General features: G+C 44.3%; 1 protein-coding gene across 2 annotated transcripts in view; it reads left to right on the forward strand.

Moving 5' to 3' along the window:
• Positions 1-4627: 4627 nt before the first annotated feature.
• Positions 4628-22452, forward strand: part of WBP1L (WW domain binding protein 1 like) — a gene marked incomplete at both ends in the record, with an annotated part of 56950 nt that continues 39125 nt past the window's right edge. The window contains 2 exons of one of the 2 annotated variants that reach the window (XR_013810879.1): positions 4660-4788; positions 12811-12862. Coding sequence is in view for 1 of the 2 variants with exons in the window: in XM_079704017.1 (XP_079560143.1) it covers positions 4699-4788 (90 nt within the window). Of the gene's footprint in view, positions 4789-12810; positions 12863-22452 lie in introns of both variants that reach the window. The other variant, XM_079704017.1, reaches the window with a different exon arrangement.

Genomic DNA, 22452 nt, shown 5'->3' on the forward strand with positions numbered 1-22452 from the left:
TACAATTCAGTGGGTTTTAGCATGCTCACAATGTTGTGCAACTGTCGTTACTCTCTAATTCCAGAATATTTTCATTACCCCTGAAAGAGACTTTACTCATTAGTAGTCACTCATTACCTCATCCCCCAGCCCCTTGCAACCCCTAATTTATCTTCTGTCTCTATGGATTTACCTATTCTGGACATTTCATGTAGATGGAATCACACAGTATGTGGCCTTCTGTGTCTGACTTTTTTCACTTAGCATAATATTTTCAAAGTTCATCTATTCTGTAACATGTACAATTTAATTTTGGCTGATGTCTGAGCAGAAAAGTCTGTGTCTTGGAGCTGGCTTCCTTAGGACAGGAGATCTGCCTTAAGCTTTGCTCATTTCCGAAGGCAAATAGGAAAAACATTACCAGAGCTAGCCAGAGCTTGGAAGCAATTCTGAACTGATGTTCTCTCAAGAATCCACAATCTTCTCCTTTCTTTCCCAGCTCCTTAAGCCTCCTGGCATTCCTCCTCTCTTCATAGACAATTACTCTGTTGGAAAAGTCTGGAGTAGATAGTGGTTGCAGTTCAGAGGCAGATTAAAAATAGTTCACTCAAACCGCATCTCAGCTCTGTCTTGTAAGGCCTCTCTGCTTTCCTTGAATTGGTTCCTGCGGGATGTGGAAAGAAGTGATTAGGGTGACTAAAATGCCTTGGTGTCGCAGTGGTTGAGAGTCCGCCTGCCAATGCAGGGAACACGGGTTCGATCCCTGGTCCGGGAGGATCCCACATGCCGCAGAGCAACTGGGCCCGTGAGCCACAACTACTGAGCCTGTGCTCTAGAGCCCGTGTGCCACAACTACTGAAGCCCGCGTGCCTAGAGCCTGTGCTCCGCAACAGGAGAGGCCACCGCAATGAGAAGCCCGTGCACCGCAACGGAGAGTGGCCCCCGCTCACCGCAATTAGAGAGAGCCCGCACCCACCAACGAAGACCCAACACAGCCAAAAATGGATAAACAAAATAAATAAATTTATTAAAAAAAAAAAAAAAAAAAAAAGCCTTGGTGTGAGAAGTGCTAATCCAGACTGAGCAGGGTGTAGTGTTTGTCCTGTCCAGTAGCTCAGTTCAAGCCCTCAGGTAAAGGGAGAAAAGAAAGTCAGGACAAAATTCCCTTCTGTTTTCCAAATGAAACCATTGGGGTTTCCTAATGATGATACCTGGCTTTTTTTTTTTTAATTGGAGTATAGTTGATTTACAGTGTTGCATTAGTTTCAGGTGTACAGCAAAGTGAATCAGTTTTAGATATACATATATCCACTTTTTTAAGGTTCTTTTCCCATATAGGCCATTACAGAGTATTGAGTAGAGTTCCCTGTGCTATACAGTAGGTTCTTATTAGTTATCTATTTTATATATAGTAGTGTGTATACGTCAATCCCAATCTCCCAATTTATCCCTCCCCACCCCTTATGCCCTGGTAACCATAAATTTGTTTTCTACATCTGTGACTTGACTTCTGTTTTATACCCTTCTGTTCATTTGTACTCTTTTTTTTTTAGATTCCACATATAAGTGATGTCATATGGTATTTTTTTCTTTTTTTTTTTTTTGAGTGGCTTGAACAAGAGACATGTATTTTCTCATGTGCTATAAGTCCATCATAATCAAGGTTCCAGCAAATCTGGTTTCTGGTGAGGGCTCTCTTCCTAGTTTTTGTCCCAGAAGTCACTGAGGTATAGTAAAGTTCTTCAATCTTCTCATTTTTTCTTTCTGTTCTTCAAAGTAAATCAATTTAAATAATCTACCTTCAAATTCATTAACTTTTTTTTTTCTAATTTTCATTCTTGTGTTAAACCCATCAGAACTTTATTTTTTCTTTTGTATCAGCTATTGTACTTTCAGTTCCAGACCTTCTAGTGATTTTTTGGTTGTTTTAGTTTTCCTTTCTCTGCTGAGATTCCTCAAATGTTTTCTTATTATATCTGTCTTGTCCTTCAAGATTCATACATACTTTCAATAGCTGACAAAGTTTTTCTTAGCTATTTATTTATCTAAATCGTCTTGGTGTCAGTTATGTTTACTAATTTTTCCTGATTATAATATTTTCCTGCTTCTGTACATATCTAGTAATTTTTTACTGTCTGCTTGACATTATGTATTTTAACTTGAAGACTATTTGGATTATGTTGCCTTCCATTAAAGGGTATTAAATTTTTATGTCATATGGTATTTGTCTTTCCATGTCTGACTTATTTCACTTAGTATGACAATCTCTAGGTCCATCCATGTTTCTGCAAATGGCATTATTTTGTTCTTTTTCATGTATGAGTAATAGTCCATTTGTGTGTGTGTGTGTGTGTGTGTATATATATATATGTATATTGCGTCTTCTTTATGCATTCCTCTGTTGATGGACATTTAGGTTGCTTCCATGTCCTGGCTATTGTAAATAGTGCTGCAGTGAACACTGGGGTGCATGTATCTTTTCGAATTATGGTTTTCTTTGGGTATGTGCCCAGTAGTGGGATTGCTGGGTCATACGGTAGTTCTATTTTTAGTTTTCTAAGGAACCTCGCTACTGTTCTCCATAGTGACTATACCAATTTACATTCCCACCAACAGGGTAGGAGGGTTCCCTTTTCTCCACACCCTCTCCAGCATTTATAGTTTGTAGATTTTTTGATGATGGCCATTCTGACCGGTCTGAGGTGATCCCTCATTGTAGTTTTGATTTGCATTTCTCTAATAATTAATGACGTTGAGCATCTTTTCATGTGCTTTTTGGCTATCTGTGATACCTGGCTTTTATATGGAGGACTTACAGCTCCTTGAGGCTGGGATTGAGACCCTGTGCTAAGAAAATAATGTGGCCCCTGCCTAGTACTCAATCTTTTATTCTCCCCTAGGGAGCTTGATTGTGGAATGGATGAAATTCTAAGAAATTTAAGACTGGCAAAAATACTTGTTATCCTGTGCAGCACTTGGGAAAGCAGAATCAAGACAGAGACAGAACCGATTTTTTTCACTCTTACCTGTTTCCCACTTTGTCACCATTTAAGCCAAGAACAGACTTCCTTTGGGTTCAGCTATGGGCTAGACTGGGCTCGGCTCTAAAATGCTTTGGCAGGTTTTTGAGGGGAAATTGGCAGCTACAGGCAGCTGGCTTTTCTGTTGCGGGTCTTCATCTGTTCGTTTATTTTCCCAATATTGATTGAGCTCACGGTTGGGCCATGTACAGGGTGTAGGGATTTGTTTAAAAAATGAATAAGACCTGGTGTGCCATACAAAAAGCTAAAAATTTAGTCGGAGGGGTCAGGCAGGCAGAAATTATAGATTAGATACACTGTGTGATAAGTGTTATGTGAATTCAGAAGAAGAAACCAGGGGATGAGAACTAGGAATTTTAAACGGGAAACTGTATTTGTAATGTGTAAATGAAGTTAAATGTATTGTATAGCACAGTTCATTGGGGATCTCTTAACTGTTGGGTGTGAGCAGAATGTGTGGGAAATGTAGTGGCAGTAGGTGAGATAAAGAAGTATGTAGGTGTGAAAAAAAAAATACGCAGGGACAGGACACAGAAAGGACCACGATATGGATAAGTTTGGACAATAAATCCTGTAGGTAGTTGAAGTATTTTGAGAGGGGAAGCCCTGAGACGATAATATTTGGTTTTAGGTGGTAGAACATCCCTGCTGTGACATGTGAGAGAAATTCAAGAGGGAAGAATTAGCAACTGGCAGGACAGCAGGGAGACCGTTTGTATTTAGCCAGAAAATGAGAACATGGATTGAAGCAGTGGGGGTGGATTTCAGAGCTATTTCTGAGGAAGAGTCAGTAGAATTTCATCCCTTGAACTTGGGGTGACAAAGCACTGTGCCTCAGGTAAAGATACTATCTCATAGGAATTCAAATTGACCGAAGATACTGCTTGAGCAGTTTTGAGAGCAAGAGAGGGACTCTGGTACTGGGGCTGTGCTTAAAGACAAAAGACATCAAAAGCTTTTTAGATTGCAGTTGTCTTTTTTGTTTTTCCTTTTTCCTTTTTGGCCGTGCCACCCACACAGGACGTGGGATCCTAGGTCCCTGACCAGGGATCAAGCCGGGCCCCCTGCATTGGCAGGGTGGAGTCTTAACCACTGGACCACCAGGGAAGTCTCTGCAGTTGTCTTTTTTAAGAGTGCCAGGTTACTTTATAAAAGTAACTTATTTTCCAACACCCTTTGGAATTACCATACCCCTTTCTTTTTCTTTGCTAAACTGTGGAAATCCAGTACTTCCGCCACATTCAAGATGGTGGCACCAGAATTAGACTTTTCAACCCACGTTTTGGATGGCCCCGCCCCTGTTCAGACCTACTTCCGCCACTCTGCGCAGCGGGACGCATTTACGCCGCCTCGTAGCACTCAAGATGGCCCGGCTTCCTCCTATTTTCCATTGGCTGGATTTCTCCGGTTTTCCGTCTTCATGAGGGGGCGGGACTTCGATTTGATCGACAGCTGTTTTGATCAATGGACGAAGGGCAAGGGCCAGTGAAGCGCTGGAGTTGGAGAACCATCCAAGTGTCTGGGAGGGCTTTGGGCTGGGGCGGAGTGTAGCGGAGCCGGAAGCGGGAGGGGAGAGTGAAACAGGAAAAGAAGGGAAGAAGGAAGAAGAGGGAAGAGGAGGAGAGGGAGGAGGAGGGAGGTGGCGGCGCCGTGGCGGAGGAGCAGGAGCAGGAGGGGGATGGAGAGGAGAAGGCTCCTGGGTGGCATGGCGCTCCTGCTCCTCCAGGCGCTGCCCAGCCCCCTGTCAGCCAGGGCTGAACCCCCGCAGGTAAGGGGGAGGGGGTGTCCGGGCTAGGCTGGGGCCTGGGGGGCGTCGAGGCCTGGCTGGAGGGGGCTGAAGGAATGTTGTTGCCAAGAGTTGAGGGGTCCCGAGAGGGGCACCCATGCCTGGAGTGGACAGGATCTAAGGGGGCGTCGGTGTTTAGCTGAGGGACACCTGTGACGGTTTTGGTATCACGGAGGTGGCAGAGGCATGGTGCCAAGCGAGTGAGGGGCCTTTGAGACGGCAGTTAGGTCAGGTGGGCTGGGATGACTGTAACTGGATAGTGGCGCAAGCGGGGTCATGTGGGGCGCATTCGTGTCCTCCAGTGGAGCAGGTCTCCAAGGCAGCGATGCCGCGTGTATGTCTGTGCGGGTAGGGGTACGTGGGTTATTGAGCGGCCCTGAGAGGGAGGAGGGGCTGGCTGAGAGGATATCTATTTCAAGCTGGACCTGGGAAAGTTCTAGGGGCCACTTGGCCCCATTTTTACTGGTGTTGGAGGCAGGACTCTTGGAAGGCAAGTGAGATGAAGTAGACTGGGACCTCTCAGCAGCAGGGCACACTTGAGCTGTAACAAGCTCTTACTATCAGGCTGGCTGGCCTGGGGAGCCGGTCACTGATGCTGATCTGGGCCAGCTCCGGGTTTTGAGCAAAGGGTGGTGCTGATGCCAATACGGGCAACAAATGGAGCACCCCAGCTTTTCTTGCTAAGTGGCTTGTGCTGATTTTAGCGCCGGCTGGCATTTCGAAACCCAAATGGGAGGGTTACTCCTGGCGCCAGGTTGGGTGAGGTGCAGTAGGGGGAATCACCCCTCCTTCCCTTCCTTGCATTTGGCAAAGATTTACCATTCTATTTTCTTCAGTTTCTGTTCCCTTCTGTGTCTTTTCAGAAAGGCATATACAGACACACACAGAGCAAGATGGCAGACTCTATACAGCTTAGCACTTGAACTTTGTGTTGTGGTCAAGAGTAGAAGCACAATGCCAGCAAAAAGCCTTATCTTTTTTCCTAGAAGTTTATGAGCATCATGTTATGCCCATTAGTATCCTCTATTTAAAACATTAATTTTTCAAGTGAGATGAACTTTATATAACATAAACTGTTTAAAACCGTTTAACCATTTTAAAGTGAACAATTCAGTGGTGTTTAGTGCATTCGCAATATTGAGCAACCACCGCCTCTGTCTAGTTCCAAAACATTTTATCACCTGGGGAGAAAACCCTGTACAAGCAGTTCCTCCCTGTTCCCCCTTCCCCCAGCCCTTGGCAACCACCAGTCTGCTTTACATGTCTATGGATTTATCTCTTCAGGATATTTCATATAAATGGAATCTTACAATACCTTTTGTATCTGGCTTTTTTTTTTTTAACCTTTTGTATCTGGTGTCTCTCCCTTAGCATAATGTTTTCAAGGTTTACCCATGTTGTAGCATGTAATTCATTCCTTTTTATGGCTGAATAATACTCCGTTGTCTTCCATAATTTGTTTATTCATTTATCTGTGGACGTATCATCTGCTTTTCCCAAAGAATATATTTATGTATATTGGAAATAACATGTGAAAGGAATAGAGCTCATTTTCTGTCCCAGTACATTCCTTTTTCTAGGGCTGGGGCTCTTCTGTTTTAGGCTTTGTTGGGGTTCTTTGTTTTCTCAGTTAAAATCATGAAGTGGCAAGAGAAATAAATTTCCTTTATTAGAAAAGTTACAAAACTAAGAAATATAGACGTTGAGAGAATAAAATATAGAACAAACTGTTGCTTTTCCTTTGCACCTGGCCTTTCTGTAAGTATCTTTAAAGGCTGTTTCCAATAACCAATAATTAACATTGCTAGGGGGTTGATTTAGGAACGGTGCAGGCTTTGGAGGCTTTTGAGGTGGACTACATCTCCCCATTGGAGAGCAGTGGTTGGCATCTGGCGGGAACCAGATCCATTTCTTTAGCAGGAAGAAGGATGGAAAGTGGAGTTTCCTTCCCAGGTCATGGAAGCCTGGGACGTGGAGAGAGGTTTGGGAGGGGATCTTCAGTGTCATGCCCTAATTGCAGCTTGTGGGTCACAGACCGTTTTGTTATCATTTCTCTAGCACTTCCGATACTTGGGGGACAGGGTGGCTTTTGTACTTTGTTCCATTTGAATGGATGCTAGCACTGGCCAGCAGCTATTATGTGGTTACAGTTCCTGCAGAGAAGGGAAAGTTTTTGAAAGCAGTAGTCTCTCTCCTTCTGACCCCCTTCCCCCTAACACTCCTAACCCCATCTCATAGCCTGTGTCTTTCTCTCGCCGAGTTCTCAGTATCTATAGTGAGAATTGTGTTTTGAATTTTAACCTTTGGAAGTTACTCTATAATTATTAACTCTGAATCCGCCACAATTTAGTCAATTTAGTTTTTGTTTTGTTTTGGTTTTTGTTGATTTTTTTTTTTTTTTGCGGTACGCGGGCCTCTCACTGTTGTGGCCTCTCCCGTTGCGGGAGCACAGGGAGCATAGGCTCCGGACGCGCAGGCTCAGCGGCCATGGCTCACGGGCTTAGGCGCTCCGCGCCATGTGGGATCTTTCCGGACCGGGGCCCGAACCCGCGTCCCATGCATCGGCAGGCCGACTCTCAACCACTGCGCCACCAGGGAAGCCCGGTTTTTGTTGATTTTTGCCTTGCAGAAATCAGTGAAGAAAAAAAAATTTAGAGACCATTTTGGCTTAGGGTGTACTTCAGGTACTCACTGTCCGTATTTCAACAATGGCTTCTAGCTAGCTCCGAATTGAGGAGGACTCTCTGTACTCCGTCTGTATTGAAAATTGTATGGGTAGCTCACTGCATTTTTCTCCCTTGAAATGTCTCTATCAAGTACAGTCTTTTTTTTTTTTTTTTTTTTTTTTTGCGGTACGCGGGCCTCTCACTGTTGTGGCCTCTTCCGTTGTGGAGCACAGGCTCCGGACGCGCAGGCTCAGCGGCCATGGCTCACGGGCCTAGCCGCTGCGCGGCATGTGGGATCCTCCCGGACCCGGGCACGTACCCGCGTCCCCTGCATCCGCAGGCGGACTCTCAACCACTGCGCCACCAGGGAAGCCCCCAGTTTTTTTTTTTTTTTTTTTTTTTTTTTTTTTTTTTGTGGTACGCGGGCCTCTCACTGCTGTGGCCTCTCCCGTTGCGGAGCACAGGCTCCGGACGCGCAGGCTCAGCAGCCATGGCTCACGGGCCCAGCCGCTCCGCGGCATATGGGATCCTCCCAGACCGGGGCACGAACCCGCATCCCCTGCATCGGCAGGCGGACTCTCAACCACTGCGCCACCAGGGAGGCCCCCCCAGTTTTTTTTTTTTTAATTAAAGTATAGTTAATTTACAATGTGTTCATTTCTGGTGTACAGCAAAGTGATCCAGTTTTATATATATGAATATATGTATGTATATACATATATTCTTTTTCATAATACAATCTTTTTTTTACACATGCATTTAATATCAAATATATGATATTAGGCAGCTTGCTTTCCCTGGTTCCAGCTCTGCACTGGAACAGTCATTTCTTGCCATCCTGGCCCAAATGAGTTCATCAGTTTAACTCCATTCTGTGATTAGGAACTTAGACTTAATTCTCCTATAGGTCATTGCAACTCAGATGTGATTCCTTGAATCCATACAGAATAAAAAAGCAATAGAGTCTCCAAACAGTAAGGCCTTGACATTTGTCTCTTCCAGTTAAATTATGATGGAGATATGCGGAGTTTCTTTCTTTCTCTTGTTGGTTGGATTCAACCAGAAAAATCTGACTGTAGTATTTAAAATAAAGTTTTAGGAGAAATGTCATTTTCAATAAAGTGATCCAGCCGATGGGCTGGGCGCAGATCTGTAGAGATGCAGTCCTTGCCCTTCCTTTTCCATGCTTAAAACTTTGAGTTGGAAGGGGGCCCTGGTTCATGATATTTTTTCTTCCCCCCACACCCTGCAATAGTATACCCCTTCCGCCTCACCTTTACTCACCTCCATTGCCCCAGTTTTCAGTCCAGAAGCCCTGCTCCACTCTTCTTTCCTAAACATGGCATTTCATTGCGACCACCCTCATTCCTTGTAGAATAGTGGGATATGAGACTTTCAGATTCTTACCCTCTTTCTTTCACTTTCTTAGTCTGTTTTATACACCAAAGCGAGCAATTGTCTAAAGTTAACACCATGAGTTGCTGTAAATCCTTTGAGTAGAATCCAACAAACATTTACCAAAATGTTCATTCTTTGCAGCAGGCTATTATTATTCCTAGGTACTGGGAACCCTCAAACAAGTAGCAGAATCCCTGTCCTCAAGGAGCTAATAATCCTGTGGGAAAGACAGATAATATACACTGATATGTAATCTGGAGGGATCAGCACTGTAATGGAAGTGCAAGCAAAGGACGGTGGGAACAACGGCTAGGGCTGGGGGAGGGTGGGGATTTAGGGAAGGTTTCATAGAGGGAGAGGCATTTGGACTGGGCTTTCAAGGTTGATAAGGATAAGTAGGATGTCTGTGGACTAGGAAGGGGGAAAGTTTATTCCAGCATGAAAGAGTGAAAATGGAGCTTTTGGAAGTGGCATATAGTCTGTGGTGGAAGCTTTGCCTGTGGGTGTGCAGAGGACTGTGAGGATAGCTTGAGACTTGAAAGGTGAGCTGCAATTAGACGATAAGGAGGGCTTTTATCCGTTTGTCAAAATTCTACTGCTGACAGTAGAACTTCCTGTGATGTTGGAAATCATCTATATCTATGCTGTCCATTTTGTAGCCACGTAGCCACATGTGGCTATTGAGTCCTTGAAATGTGGCTAGGATAACTAAGGAACCAAATTTTAAAATAATTAATTAATTAATTTTTGGCTGCGTCAGGCCTTATTGCAACATGCAGCATCTTTTGTTGTGGTGCTGGGCTCTTCCTTGCTGCACGTGGGCTTCTCTCTAGTTGTGGTGCATGGGCTCAGTAGTAGCCCCTCGTCATGTGGGATCTTAGTTCCCCAACCAGGGATTGAACCCACGCCCCTGCTTTGGAAGGCGGATTCTTAACCACTGGACCACCAGGGAAGTCCCGGAACTGAATTTTTAATGGCATTTAATTTTTTTTATCAACTTCACTGAGTTATAATTCACATGCCAAAAGATTCATCCTCTTAAAGTGTACAGAAAATGGTGTTTTTTTTTTTTTTGCGGTACGCGGGCCTCTCACTGTTGTGGCCTCTTCCGTTGCGGAGCACAGGCTCCGGACGCGCAGGCTCAGCGGCCATGGCTCACGGGCCCAGCCGCTCCGCGGCATGTGGGATCTTCCCGGACCGGGGCACGAACCCGTGTCCCCTGCATCGGCAGGCGGACTCTCAACCACTGCGCCACCAGGGAGGCCCAGAAAATGTTTTTTTAGTGAGTCAGAGGGTTGTGTGACCATCGCCACGATCTAATTTTGGAACATTTTCGTCACCCCACAAAGAAACCCCATAGCCATTAGCAGCCCTTCCCCAGTACACCCCCTCCTCCCCCAGCCCCTACAATCACTAATCTACTTTCTGTCTCTTTGGATTTGCCCATTCTGGACATTGTGTATAAATGGAATCATACACCATGTGGTCCTTTGTAACTGGCTTCTTTCACTTAGCATAATGTTTTCAAGATTCTTCCATGTTGATGTATTTGTGTATCATCGCATGTATCAGTATTTCATTCCTTTTCATGGCTGATTAACATTCAGTTGCATGAATGTACCACATTTTATTTATCCACTCATCAGTTGATGGACATTTGAGCTGTGTTCCCTTTTGGGCTATTGTGAATAATGCTGCTATGGACATGTGTGTACAAGTTTTTGTGTACACATGTATTCATTTCTCTTGGATATATACCTAATGGTGGAATTGCTGGGTCATATGATAACTCTTTGTGTAACCTTTTGAGGAACTGCCAGACTGTTTTCCAAAGTGGTATGATATTCAGTTTTTAATTTAAAGTAAATAGCTACATGTGACTACTGACTACCTGTTAGACAATGCAGATCTAACAGTTTTCCATTGTGGAGGTGGAATATAGTCTAATGTAGTGGTGAGGTCATGGGCTCTGGGGGCAGATTACCTGAGTTCCAAACTTGATTCTTCCACTTACTATCCTTGAGCAAGTTACTTTAACCTCTTTGTGCCTCAGTTTCCTCATCTATAAAATGGGAATAATAATAGTACGTACTTTAGGGACTTCCCTGTTGGCGCAGTGGTTAAGAATCCACCTGCGGGCTTCCCTGGTGGCGCAGTTGTTGAGAGTCCGCCTGCTGATGCAGGGGACATGGCTTCGTGCCCCGATCCGGGAAGATCCCCCATGCCGCGGAGCAGCTAGGCCCGTGAGCCATGGCTGTTGAGCCTGCGCGTCCAGAGCCTGTGCTCCGCAATGGGAGAGGCCACAACAGTGAGAGGCCCGCGTACCGCAAAAAAAAAAAAGAATCCACCTGCCAATGCAGGGGACATGGGTTCGAGCCCTGGTCTGCGAAGATCCCACATGCTGCGGAGCAACTGAGCCCGTGCACCACAACTACTGAGCCTGTGCTCTAGAGCCCGCGAGCCACAACTACAGAGCCCACATGCCACAAATACTGAAGCCCGCACACCTAGAACCCGTGCTCTGCAGCAAGAGAAGCCACCGCCTAGAGAAGCCTGATGCACCGCAACAAAGAGGAGCACCCACTCGCCGCAACTAGAGAAAGCCTGAACACAGCAATGAAGACCCAACGCAGCCTAAATAAATAAATAAATAAACAAACAAACAAATAAAAGTAGCACGTACTTTATAGGTTTGTTGGGACCTGAAAAGATATATATGTAAAGCTTTTGGAATATACTTCATGGTTATTAAATATAATAATACTTATCACTGCTGTTCTTATTGGTGGTCCTCAAAAGTGCATTGTGGTTGGTAAGTTAGTGTCAACTCTCAAACTAGGTTCAGAAACTGAGATTTGGGGAGTTTGGAAGTGACTTCCTTGATTCTGTTCTATATCTGAGTTTAGGTTTGTCCCTGTGATCTTTTACCTATGTAGGTAACTCTTCATGGTGAACCTATGTAGAATAGTGGTTCTCAATTGGAGACAATTTTGCCCCTGCCTGAGGACATTTGTCCGTGTCTGGGAACATTTTTGATTGTCGTAACTCAGGAGCACTACTGGCATCTGTTGTATGAAGGCCAGGGGTGCTGCTAAATGTCCTCAGGGTAGTCCCCCACAACAAAGAATTGTCCTCCCCAAAATGTCGGTAGCGCCAAGGTGGAGAAACCCTTGTGTGGTACCTGCTATCCCCTTACCAGCTCCTGCCCAGTATCGTGGGATTTGAGGTCAGCCTTCCTATGAAAAGATGTGTGTGAAATAACCTCTGACGACAAATTTCAGGTGGGACAGTTTAAAGCTTTAGTGTCCTGAATCCTGATGTCGCTCAGATTTGTTGACATGTGTTACCAGTCAGCTCATCATCGTCAGCCAACATCAACTATTTTGACAAAAGCACATTTTTTTAGTCTGTGGTTCAGTAAGCAGGTGAGCCTCCCTAAGTCACCCCATCTTAAACCTTCTTTCCTCTCACTTTGGTCTGCCTTTGTGGTTTCACTTTAAGAATGTTTGTTTTTGTCCCAGTGAAAGCCTGATGGCCAGTCACTTTCTTTTTCTGTGTCCTCCATGGTCCCACCACCAATCTGAACTGAGTCATGTTCTTAGAACTTTTTCCTTTCCTCATTCCGGATCTTGGCTCTCCTCTCATTTTCGGCCTCATGAATGTTAGTTTGTTCTCACACACGCTCAGCCTGCAGAAACTGTTAGATGTTCTCAGGTCGCCACGAGGGAAGCTGACAGTCCTGGACCTTACCAGAGCTGTGTGTGGAGGAGAGCCCTCTCTTCCAGGTCCAGGATGCCTCTCATCTGTGGGTGCTGGGCACAAGCTGGCTGCTCTGTGGGTGCTGTGGGTAAGTTAGATGGCTTTGGATTCAGAATTCCAACAGCCTTTTGAATGCCTGGCCATCCATACACCTGAGGGCCTCTTTCTTTCTTGCCTTAAGTTGCTGGACTGACGTTTGAGGGACCATCAGGACCAGGTGGAGCAATGACCAGGTGGGTTCATTCCTTGCCCTACCACCCCAACCGTGGGCCCTGCTGGGGCCACCGATCCCACTATAACCGCACAGACAGAGCAGCCACTGGTTGACAGGTAACGGCGACAGCGGGTCTTGGTGACCTGTCCACTCAGCCGCATACAACAGTCAGGCTGAGGTCTGCCAGTGGGCACCTCCCTTTTGGCCCATCCTTTGAAGTTCCACTAGGTGGAGCAAAGTCTGGCCAAAAACCCACATGCAAATGTGGAAACCACAAACAAAGAAATACAAATAAATCCAGAACATTGCAACATGGGAGGTAAAGAAAAGGGAAACAAGTCTCATCCTATTGAATTCTGCAGCTTGTTGATACAATTCCGGGCTTTCCCAGTGTGGGAATTAAAGTAGGTCATCCTCTCAGACTTGTCAGTCTTGCCTGGATGGGGTTTTTGGGGTTTTGGGGATACTTTCGCTTACTCAGCTACATTCCCATAGCTGGATTTATTTACTTTTGGTTTTCATCTTTCCATACTTTTTTCTGTGGGAAAGCAGATGAGCTGTATATCTTCTGTACCTGGTGCCGTCATCACCCTCATAGAGCCACGGCTCAGTTTTGATTCACGATCTTAGGTGTTTTAAAGAATTTAAACTTGTTTTGGAAGAGATGAGAGTGAATGTAAGACGTTACAAGAATATTTGTGGTTTGGAACGGTGGATCCTAGAGTGAAGTTATCAAAACATTTCTGTTTTGATTTTTAAATATGGAGCAAGACAGATCTTACATTGTAACACTGTTTTGTTACACATTCTTGCAGATCAGAGACACGCGTGGTGCATGGAGAAGATAATCATATTTTTCAAAATTGTACATACTACTTTTTGTTCGCCGTTTAAAAATTAATCTTCCTCATCTAAAATTCCACCTGGCAGTTTCACTCCAATCGTATCAAAACCCAACCAAACACAGACACAATGAAAAACACCATAGCTTAGTTTATTATCAGATTTACAGTTTTGTGGTTTATTTGGGAGAGAAAGTTAGTATTTGGAGCACAGTAGCTCTTTGGGACTTGAATATAGAGTCAAACTGTGTGAGAAGTTGATCCTGTGTACTTCTTTCTTTTTTTCTTGAGTCCCTTGTCTTTAATTATGCATATCCCCTTGCTGCTGTTGCTGTGGGTGGGAGCTGGGAGCGCAAAACCTGCACCGGCCTGATTTCTCTTAAGGACCAATCTGGCTGTCTCTCCAGTCCCTTTCTTAGACCCGATTGCTGCCTTTCTTTGGGCTTTGAGGTACCGTTTACCTTTTCACATCAGTTTTTAATTACACAAAAATAACACACGCTCATAACAATGGTAAATAATAGAGAAATACAAAAATACTTAGAGGAAAAAGTGAGAGTTTGTGGTTGTGTATTTTTGGGTTTTCTGCTTATGCTGCAAATTTATAGACATAGTAATATAACTCCTATGTATAAACTTACATCCACACACATATAAAATAAAGTTGTTGGTATGGGTAGGGTTCTTTATTTTCTTTTATTTGTTTTTAAAGCAAAAATGGGATAAATTATATGTAGTACTTTAACAACATGCACCTTTTTTTTTTTTTTTTTTTTTTTTTTTTTGTGGTATGCGGGCCTCTCACTGTTGTGGCCTCTCCCGCTGCGGAGCACAGGCTCCGGATGCGCAGGCTCAGCAGCCATGGCTCACGGGCCCAGCCGCTCCGCGGCACATGGGATCCTCCCAGACCGGGGCACGAACCCGCATCCCCTGCATCGGCAGGCGGACTCTCAACCACTGCGCCACCAGGGAGGCCCAACATGCACCTTTTTTTAAAACCTTAATATATTGTAGACTTTTTTCATATCGCATATATGCCTCTGATTTTTTTTTAGTGCCTGTAATTGCTTTAGACCATGATTTATTTGACTACGCCTCCATAAATGAACGTACATTGTGTCCAAGGTATTGCCATTTCAAGCTGTGCTGCAGTGAACATTGTTGCACTTATTTCTTTCTGCAGTTTGCTAGGTTCCTAGAAGTGGAACTGGGGACTGTGGGCTTATAGGGCATGTACATTTGGAATTTGGGGCCAGTAGTGCCAAGTTGCTCCCCCAAACAGCTTTATCAGTTCACATTCCCATCAGTAGGGCATGCAAGGGCTTACTTCCCCACACACATGTGAACATCATTTCTTCACCTGCACCCTCTGCTTATCCTTGAAGATGTGCCTTCTGACTCTTAACACGGGCACCTGGGGAACATTGCGGTTTACTTTCTCAAAAGCCTATAGGTCTCTAATTGGCTTAGCTTCCAGTCTCCCTGTCTGCAAACTGGTTGCTCCCTTTGCTGTGGAGTAGGATTCACACAAGGGCAGTGAGCCTCTAGCCAGAGGAGGGTAGAAATGCCTGCCCATGTGCTGAAGGAAGTGGTTTGTGGCCCCTGGAAGATGTCAAGCAGGTGGCCTGGAGCTGTTGGCCAATTGCTGTGTGGTACACAAGTCTAATTTCATGCCCGAACTACCACCCCTCCGTGGTGGTCATCCCAGAAGAGACGCCTGGAAGTGGCATTGCTGAGAGTGCAGGCTCTGGAGCCAGACTGCCTCCATATAACCTTGGACTAGTTAGTTAACTCAGTATCCTCATCTGTAAAATGGGTTAATAAGCACCTAGCCTGTAGGGTTATTGTGAGGGTTAACTGAGTTAATACTTGTAACGCACTTAGAACAGTGCCTGCCACATAGTAATTACTTGGCAAATGTTAGCATTTGTTGTTGTTGTTGTTGTTATTAATTATTTTAGCTCTGGGGAACTTTAAGACTTCCCTCTTCCCTTACTGACCCAAGGTTTGTTTTCAGTGGAGGAATTTAAGAATATATTTTGGTTCACTCCTTGTCCAAAATGCACGTGAATCACTTTCCATATCATCAGCCTTGGTGATCAGATGAGAGGTGTTTTTTCAACAACTATTTTCTAATAATAAGGTATGAAATCATTTATTCTTAGAGCAGGTAAGTTAGGATATATGCTATTATTCTGATACACGCACCACTGCAGCCTTTTGAGTGAGGAAAAGAGTGGGGGGTTGTGGTTAGTCGTTCATTCTGACCACAGTGCTGCCACACACAGATCTGTCTGCTCTCAGCACACAGTGGACTGTACCGAGCTGAGGGACTCCCTCGGGCTTCTTGACACCTGTCCCCAACCTCCATTTGGTACTTCCTGTTCTGAGGTGAGGATGGTTTCTGTGGCTTTTTTTTTTTCTTTTTTGTAATACAGCTTTATTGAGATATAATTCACATACCATAAAATTCACTCTTTTAGAGTATACAATTTAGTGGGTTCTAGTATATTGACAAGTTTGGACCACCTCACCACTAGCTAATTTCAGAACGTTTTCATCACCCCCAAAAGAAATGCTGTATCAGCAGTCATTCCCCCTCTCCCTGCCCCATCCCCCAAGTCGCTGGCAACCAATAATCTGCTTTCTGTCTCTATTTGCCCATTATGGGCATTTCATGTAAATGGAATCATATACCATGTGCTATTTTGTGAGTGCCTTCTTTCACTTAGCATAGTGTTTTCAAGGTTCATCCATGTTGTAACATGTATCACTATGTCATTCCTTTTTATGGCCGATTAATATTCCTTTGTATGGTTGTAACACATTTAGTCCTCAATTGATGGATATTTGAGCTTTTTCCACTTTTGGGCTATTATGAATAATGCTGCTTTGAACATAAATATACAGTTTTTGAGTGGACATATGTTTTCATTCTCATGAGTATACACTTAGAAGTAGAATTGCTGGGTCATAATCGTTACTCTATGTTTAACTTTTGAGGAACTGCCAGACTGTTTTCCATAGTGGCTGCACCATTATATATCCCTGCTAATGATGTATGAGGGTTTCAGTTTCTCCACATCCTCGTCAATACTGTCTTTTTTAAAATCATAACCATCCTAGTGGGTGTGAAGTAGTATCCCACTGTGGTTTTGATTTGTATTTCCCTAATAACTAGTAATGTTGAACATCTTTTTGTGTTCTTTTTTTGTTTTTTGGTTTTTTTTTTTTTTTTGGTTTGTTTGGTTTTTGGTTTTTTTTGGCCACACCATGCGGCATGTAGGATCCTAGTTCCCCGACCAGGGATTGAACCCCTGCCCCCTGCATTGGAAGCTCAGAGTCTTAACCACTGGACTGCCAGGGAAGTCCCCTTTTTGTGTTCTTATTGGCCATTTGTATATATTCTTTGGAGAAATGCCTATTCAATCCTTTGTTTTAAAGGCCCTTATCTGACTGACAGGACAGTGGTCTTCCCACGGAATCCCAGTGAGTGACTGTCCAAGGGGAGGTTTTCCTTTAAACTAGACTTTGTCAGGGCTCTGGCACTCTAGACCTAGCCATGCTAACATCTCTTCTCATGACCCTGGACCAATTACTTTACCTCTCTTGAGCCTTCATTACTTCTATCAGCATCTCCCAGAGAGGGCTCCGAGGCAGCCATTTCTGCTGTAAGAGGAAGAGGCCCTCGTGGTCACAGAAGTCCACCGTTTCTCGTGGAGATTCATGATGCATGTGCTTTACAGTTAACCCTCTTCAGAGTCTCACAGTTAAGAAAGGTATATGAATCCCTTATCAGATAAATGATTTGCAAATATTCCCTCCCAATCTGTCTTTTTTTTTTCACTTTCTTCATGGTGTCCTTTGAAGTACAACTGTTTTCAATTTTGATGAATTCCAGTTTATGTGTGTTTTTCTTTTGTTGCTTGAGCTTTTGGTGTTCCCTATTTGTTTTAAGGGCTCTGTAAAGCTTAATATTATTTAGGGTCAGAAATGGACATTATTCAGAATAGAATCCTTTAATTTTTTTTTTTATTATGGAGCATTTTAAACATTTACAAAAAAAAAGAGAATGGTATAATGAACCAGCATGTACCCATCTCCCAACCTCAGCGATTTAGTGTCTTGGCCAGTCTTGTTTTATCTATACTGTATCCACTTTCACTTCCATTTATTCCCAGTGAAATTATTTTGAAGCAAATTTCAGACTTCATATCATCTCAACCATAAATAGTTCTGTTTGAATCTCTAAAAGATAAAAGGACTATGTTCCCGAACGTAACCACCCTCCCATATCACACCCTAAAAAATTGACAATAATTCCTTAATGTTACAGGAGAGGATCTTGTGTGTGAGAATTTAATTTGGATCTAGGGGTAAAAATACTATTAGAAAATTCAGCTAATTATGATAGTTCTTCAGTTTTCGTGAGTAATTAACCCTGTGTCACACTACTTTAAAAAAGTTACTCCCCGGTGACACGGTTCAATCCTATGAGTATCAAAAGTGCTCTTCCAACCACAGCTTTTTCTTTTTTACTTGAACAGGTCTAGTGGTGAAGTTTTAATCATAGCAGCCCACTCCCCCCTTTTTCCCTCTCAAAACTTTTTTTTTTTTTTTTGGACACATATCCATTTCCAACCTCTGCCCAGTATATAAAGTGAAAGATTAACTTATGACTTTTGCCCTCAATTTCTAGTGTAGGGAGAATTTTTGGAAAAATCCTGTTCTTATCTGAGATTGCACAAATGTTCAGAGAAACCTAGGAAAATGAGGAGACCCTGTTTGCGTATCTTCTCTCTCAGCTCTCCAGGGCCTAGGCTGGGTGTCCCCATCCCGTGTCTGGCTGACCATGCCCACCCTCAAGGTACAGTATTGGCGGCAGCGGGGGCGGGGGGGGCTGTCTCACAGCTAATGAGCAACGCTGCTGAGGGAGAGATGGAACATAGAATTTGGAGGCTGAAAGACACCACAGAGATAATGATGCTATGAACAGATGTTTGGTAAGAGAGGCTGTGCTGTTTGAAATGTAGGAGGTTTAGGGTTTTACAGTCTTCTTAATTGTGGGACCCTTCAGAGGCTTAACTGTAAAGCACATGTATCGTGAATCTCCAAAAGGGTCGGTAAACTTCTTTAACCATGTGAGTCTCTTATCGCAGAAATGGCTGCCTCGGAGCGGTCTCTGGGTGATGCTGATAAAAGTAATGAAGGCTCAGAGAGGTGAAGTAATTGGCCCAGGGTCATGAGAATAGGTGGTAGCATGGTAGAGTGCCAGAGCCCTGACAGAGTCTAGCTTAAAGGAAAATCTGCCCCTAGGCAGCCAATTACTGGGGTTCCATGGGAAGACCTCTGCCTCTTCAGTCAGAAACCCTAGGTCAACTCACACTTCCAGACCAGTGTACTGCCCGGCAAGTGGGGATGGTAACTGCCTGGCCCTATCACCAGCTGATATAAGGAACAATGAAAAGGGATGTGAAAGTAGTTTATAAACCTGAGATGTCTGCAAGGATGATGCTTTGTTGTGTCTCTCATTGGTTAGTGCCACCTTTTCTGTAACACTGGGAATTCCCTAGTGGTCCAGTGGTTAGGACCCCGTGCTCCTACTTTCGAGAGCCTGGGTTCAATCCCTGGTCGGGGAACTAAGATCCCACAAGCTGCACGGTGTGGCCGAAAAAAAAAAATGTAATTCTCAATAATACTGAGCACATCTTGCCAAGAATGTGCATCTTGAGAAAAGTGAAGGACTTTGGAATGTTGGATATAAAATATAAGATATTGGCACCTGCTACTTCTTTTCAGGGAGGGACAGTGACTTGTGCTGACTTCTTGCTGTGATGGGGGATGCTTTCTCAAAGGCCCTTCCAGCATTTTCCCCCTAAGTTTTCTGCTTATAGAGTAGGGTCTTCCTGCCCACTTCTCCATTGCTGTAGTGCTTTCTTCACGATTTGGACTCCGGGTCAAGGTGTTTTTGAAACTGCTGTCATCCTGTGTTGCCTCACTCTCTGCGGCCTGGGAATCCAGGGTTCAGGTGTGGCCCGTGGTTGGGTGTAATGTGACGAAAGGTCCAGCGTCCCTGCATCTGGTGTGATTCCCTCTCCAGTTTCACCACCTTCAGTCATCATTTTACTTGGGGTGTGGGCGTGCATGTTCCAGAAGTTTCCCCACTCCCTACAGCTTATGGGAGGGATAAGTTGTCATGAAGTTTTCCGCTGGTAGTTTTGACCATGAAACCTTAGACCTGGAGTAGATTTGGTTACCAAACAGCCTAAGGAAGGAGGAGGTAGTATTTGATATACGTAAGATCCAGGAACTGAGGGAAGGCCTAGTGCCAGGAGCTGTGTTTCCAACTAGGCCTTATTAAGTTTCACAATCCTTTAAACAAAAAAGGCGACTTCCAGGTGTTGCTAATGGAGTTTCTGGTGAACTAGAGGCAAAACCAGAAGCCGCTTCATCCCACTCCCCATAAAGGAAAATCTGTCACGGGGCGGGGTGGGGGGCTTAGATCACGTCCCAGCTCTGCCTTGAGGAAGGCAGTTTTGCTTTTGAGATGGCTTAAGTGCTTTAAATTCCTCAGCTGAGAAATTAGATAGCCAGAGGGTTTCACAATCCCTTCCTCAAGCCTACTGAGCTCAGAGTACCATCCAGGTGCACTCCTTATCTCTTAGCTGTTTTTCAGGTTTCTGTGACCAGAAAAAGTCACCTGCCCAAATGTTCGGGGATTTAGCTGCATTAGCTTCATTTTTACCATCTTCTCTTTAGTCATCAATTCTCTTCATCCATGTAACCAGTTTTTCTTGAGGGCCTGCTTTGTGTGAGGCATTACTTGGTATTGTGAGGGACACAGAAATGAAAGTTACCCGTCTTGCCCTTAAGTTGCTTATACTATAGAAGAGGAGATAGGCCTGAGAATAAATAACTTTGCTGAATTTATGAGCACGTGAAAGAGGGAGTGGTATTACCAAATGTAAAATAGATAGCTAGTGGGAAGCAGCCGCATAGCACAGGGAGATCAGCTCTGTGCTTTGTGACCACCTAGAGGGGTAGGATAGGGAGGGTGGGAGGGAGACGCAAGAGGGAGGAGATACGGGGATATATGTATATGTATAGCTGATTCACTTCGCAGAAACTAACCATTGTAAAGCAATTATACTCCAATAAAGATGTTAAAAAAAAGTGGATTTTCCTATAAAATCACAACCAAGATGATCTCTCGCTGGAGAGTGTGCACACTTGCTCTTATGACTTTGCACCGAGGGGGCCCGGAGCTGCTTCCAGGGACTTAGAGTTAAGGTACCTTTAATAAAATGACCATGATGTTAGCCCTTTCCTTGCTCCTACCACCATTGCACCAAAAGTGGAGCCTCTCTCTTCCCTGCCCTAAAGTTAAATATAAGTGAAGGATGAAATCAGATTTAGTGGGGACCTTGAAGACTACTTTTCCTAAATGGAGTTCTCTTTCCAAGTTACATGTGAGAGTGTATCATGTAGTCGGTGTGACCTAGGTCCCCCCCCCTTTTTTTCTTATTCCGATCTTTGGTTTAGAGAGCAATTTGTGAGGAGACGTGAAATATTTCTGGGGACAGCCCTGAGTTGTAGCTTGCTGATTTTCATGTAATTCTTGGCTACTTGACAGTTTGGTGAACTGTTTTCAGGAAAAATGAACCTAGCATTTTGGTATAAAAACAAACAAGGCTGCTGTTGTACTTGATAAAGCTGAACTTGCAGATACAGCAACAGCACACTAACCATCAGTGACAGCCCCCTGTCAGTGGTGAGTTTCGGAGACCCCTGGACTCTCCAGAGAGGGCAGTAAATGTTTATCCATGAAGGTGATAAATATCAGTGGGGTGATTGATTGTCAGCAGTAAAGGATTTTCTTGTTAGGGGGCAGAGAAGCAAGAGGCAGAAGCCTTAGGAAGCTGTTGTAAACTGGTTTCAGCTTCCGCTACTTTGATTTTTCTCTTTTTATTTTTATTTTTAAAAAAGCTTTTAAAAGTTTATTTGTTGTGATTGTTTATGAGCTATTTCTATATATATATTTTTTAATTTATTTTATATATTTTTGGCTGCGTTGGGTCTTCATTGCTGTGCATGGGCTTTCTCTAGTTGCGGTGAGCTGGGGCTACTCTTTGCTGTGGTGCGAGGGCTTCTCGCTGTGGTGCGAGGGCTTCTTATTGCAGTGGCTTCTCTTATTGTGGAGCTCGGGCTCTAGGCACGTGGGCTTCAGTAGTTGCGGTGCGTGGGCTCCTAGTTGTGGCTCGCGGGCTCTAGAGCGCAGGCTCAGTAGTTGTGGCACACGGGCTTAGTTGCTCCGCGGCATGTGGGTTCTTCCCGCACCAGGGCTTGAACCCATGTCCCCTGCATTGGCAGGCGGATTCTTAACCACTGCGCCACCAGGGAAGCTCTGATTTTTCTCTCTTTTTAGAAGGCTAAGGCTGTACCATTGCCAAGGATGTCTTCTCTCCACCTCCCACATCCCCCCCACAAAGTCAACTTCAAGATTTATCATATTTTAGTAGTAGTCATCAGAAAGAAAAGATATGCTGGTTACAGGTACTCAGTAAATATACACATGTATGCATTGTACCTCCAGCTGATCTTTGCCTATCGTCTGCCTTTCTCAGATGCCCCATGTGCCCTTGTTTCCATGCTTTCAGTCATGCTTGGCCCTGCTTAGTGTGTTCACCTTCTCCCCGCAAACTCTCCATGATTTTTAGTTAGCCATCTCTTGGTAAAACTTTCTTTGGCCATTTTACCCCTCAATAGC

Source organism: Hyperoodon ampullatus (assembly GCF_949752795.1).
Source record: "Hyperoodon ampullatus genome assembly, chromosome: 1".
NCBI classification, from domain to species: Eukaryota; Metazoa; Chordata; class Mammalia; order Artiodactyla; family Ziphiidae; genus Hyperoodon; species Hyperoodon ampullatus.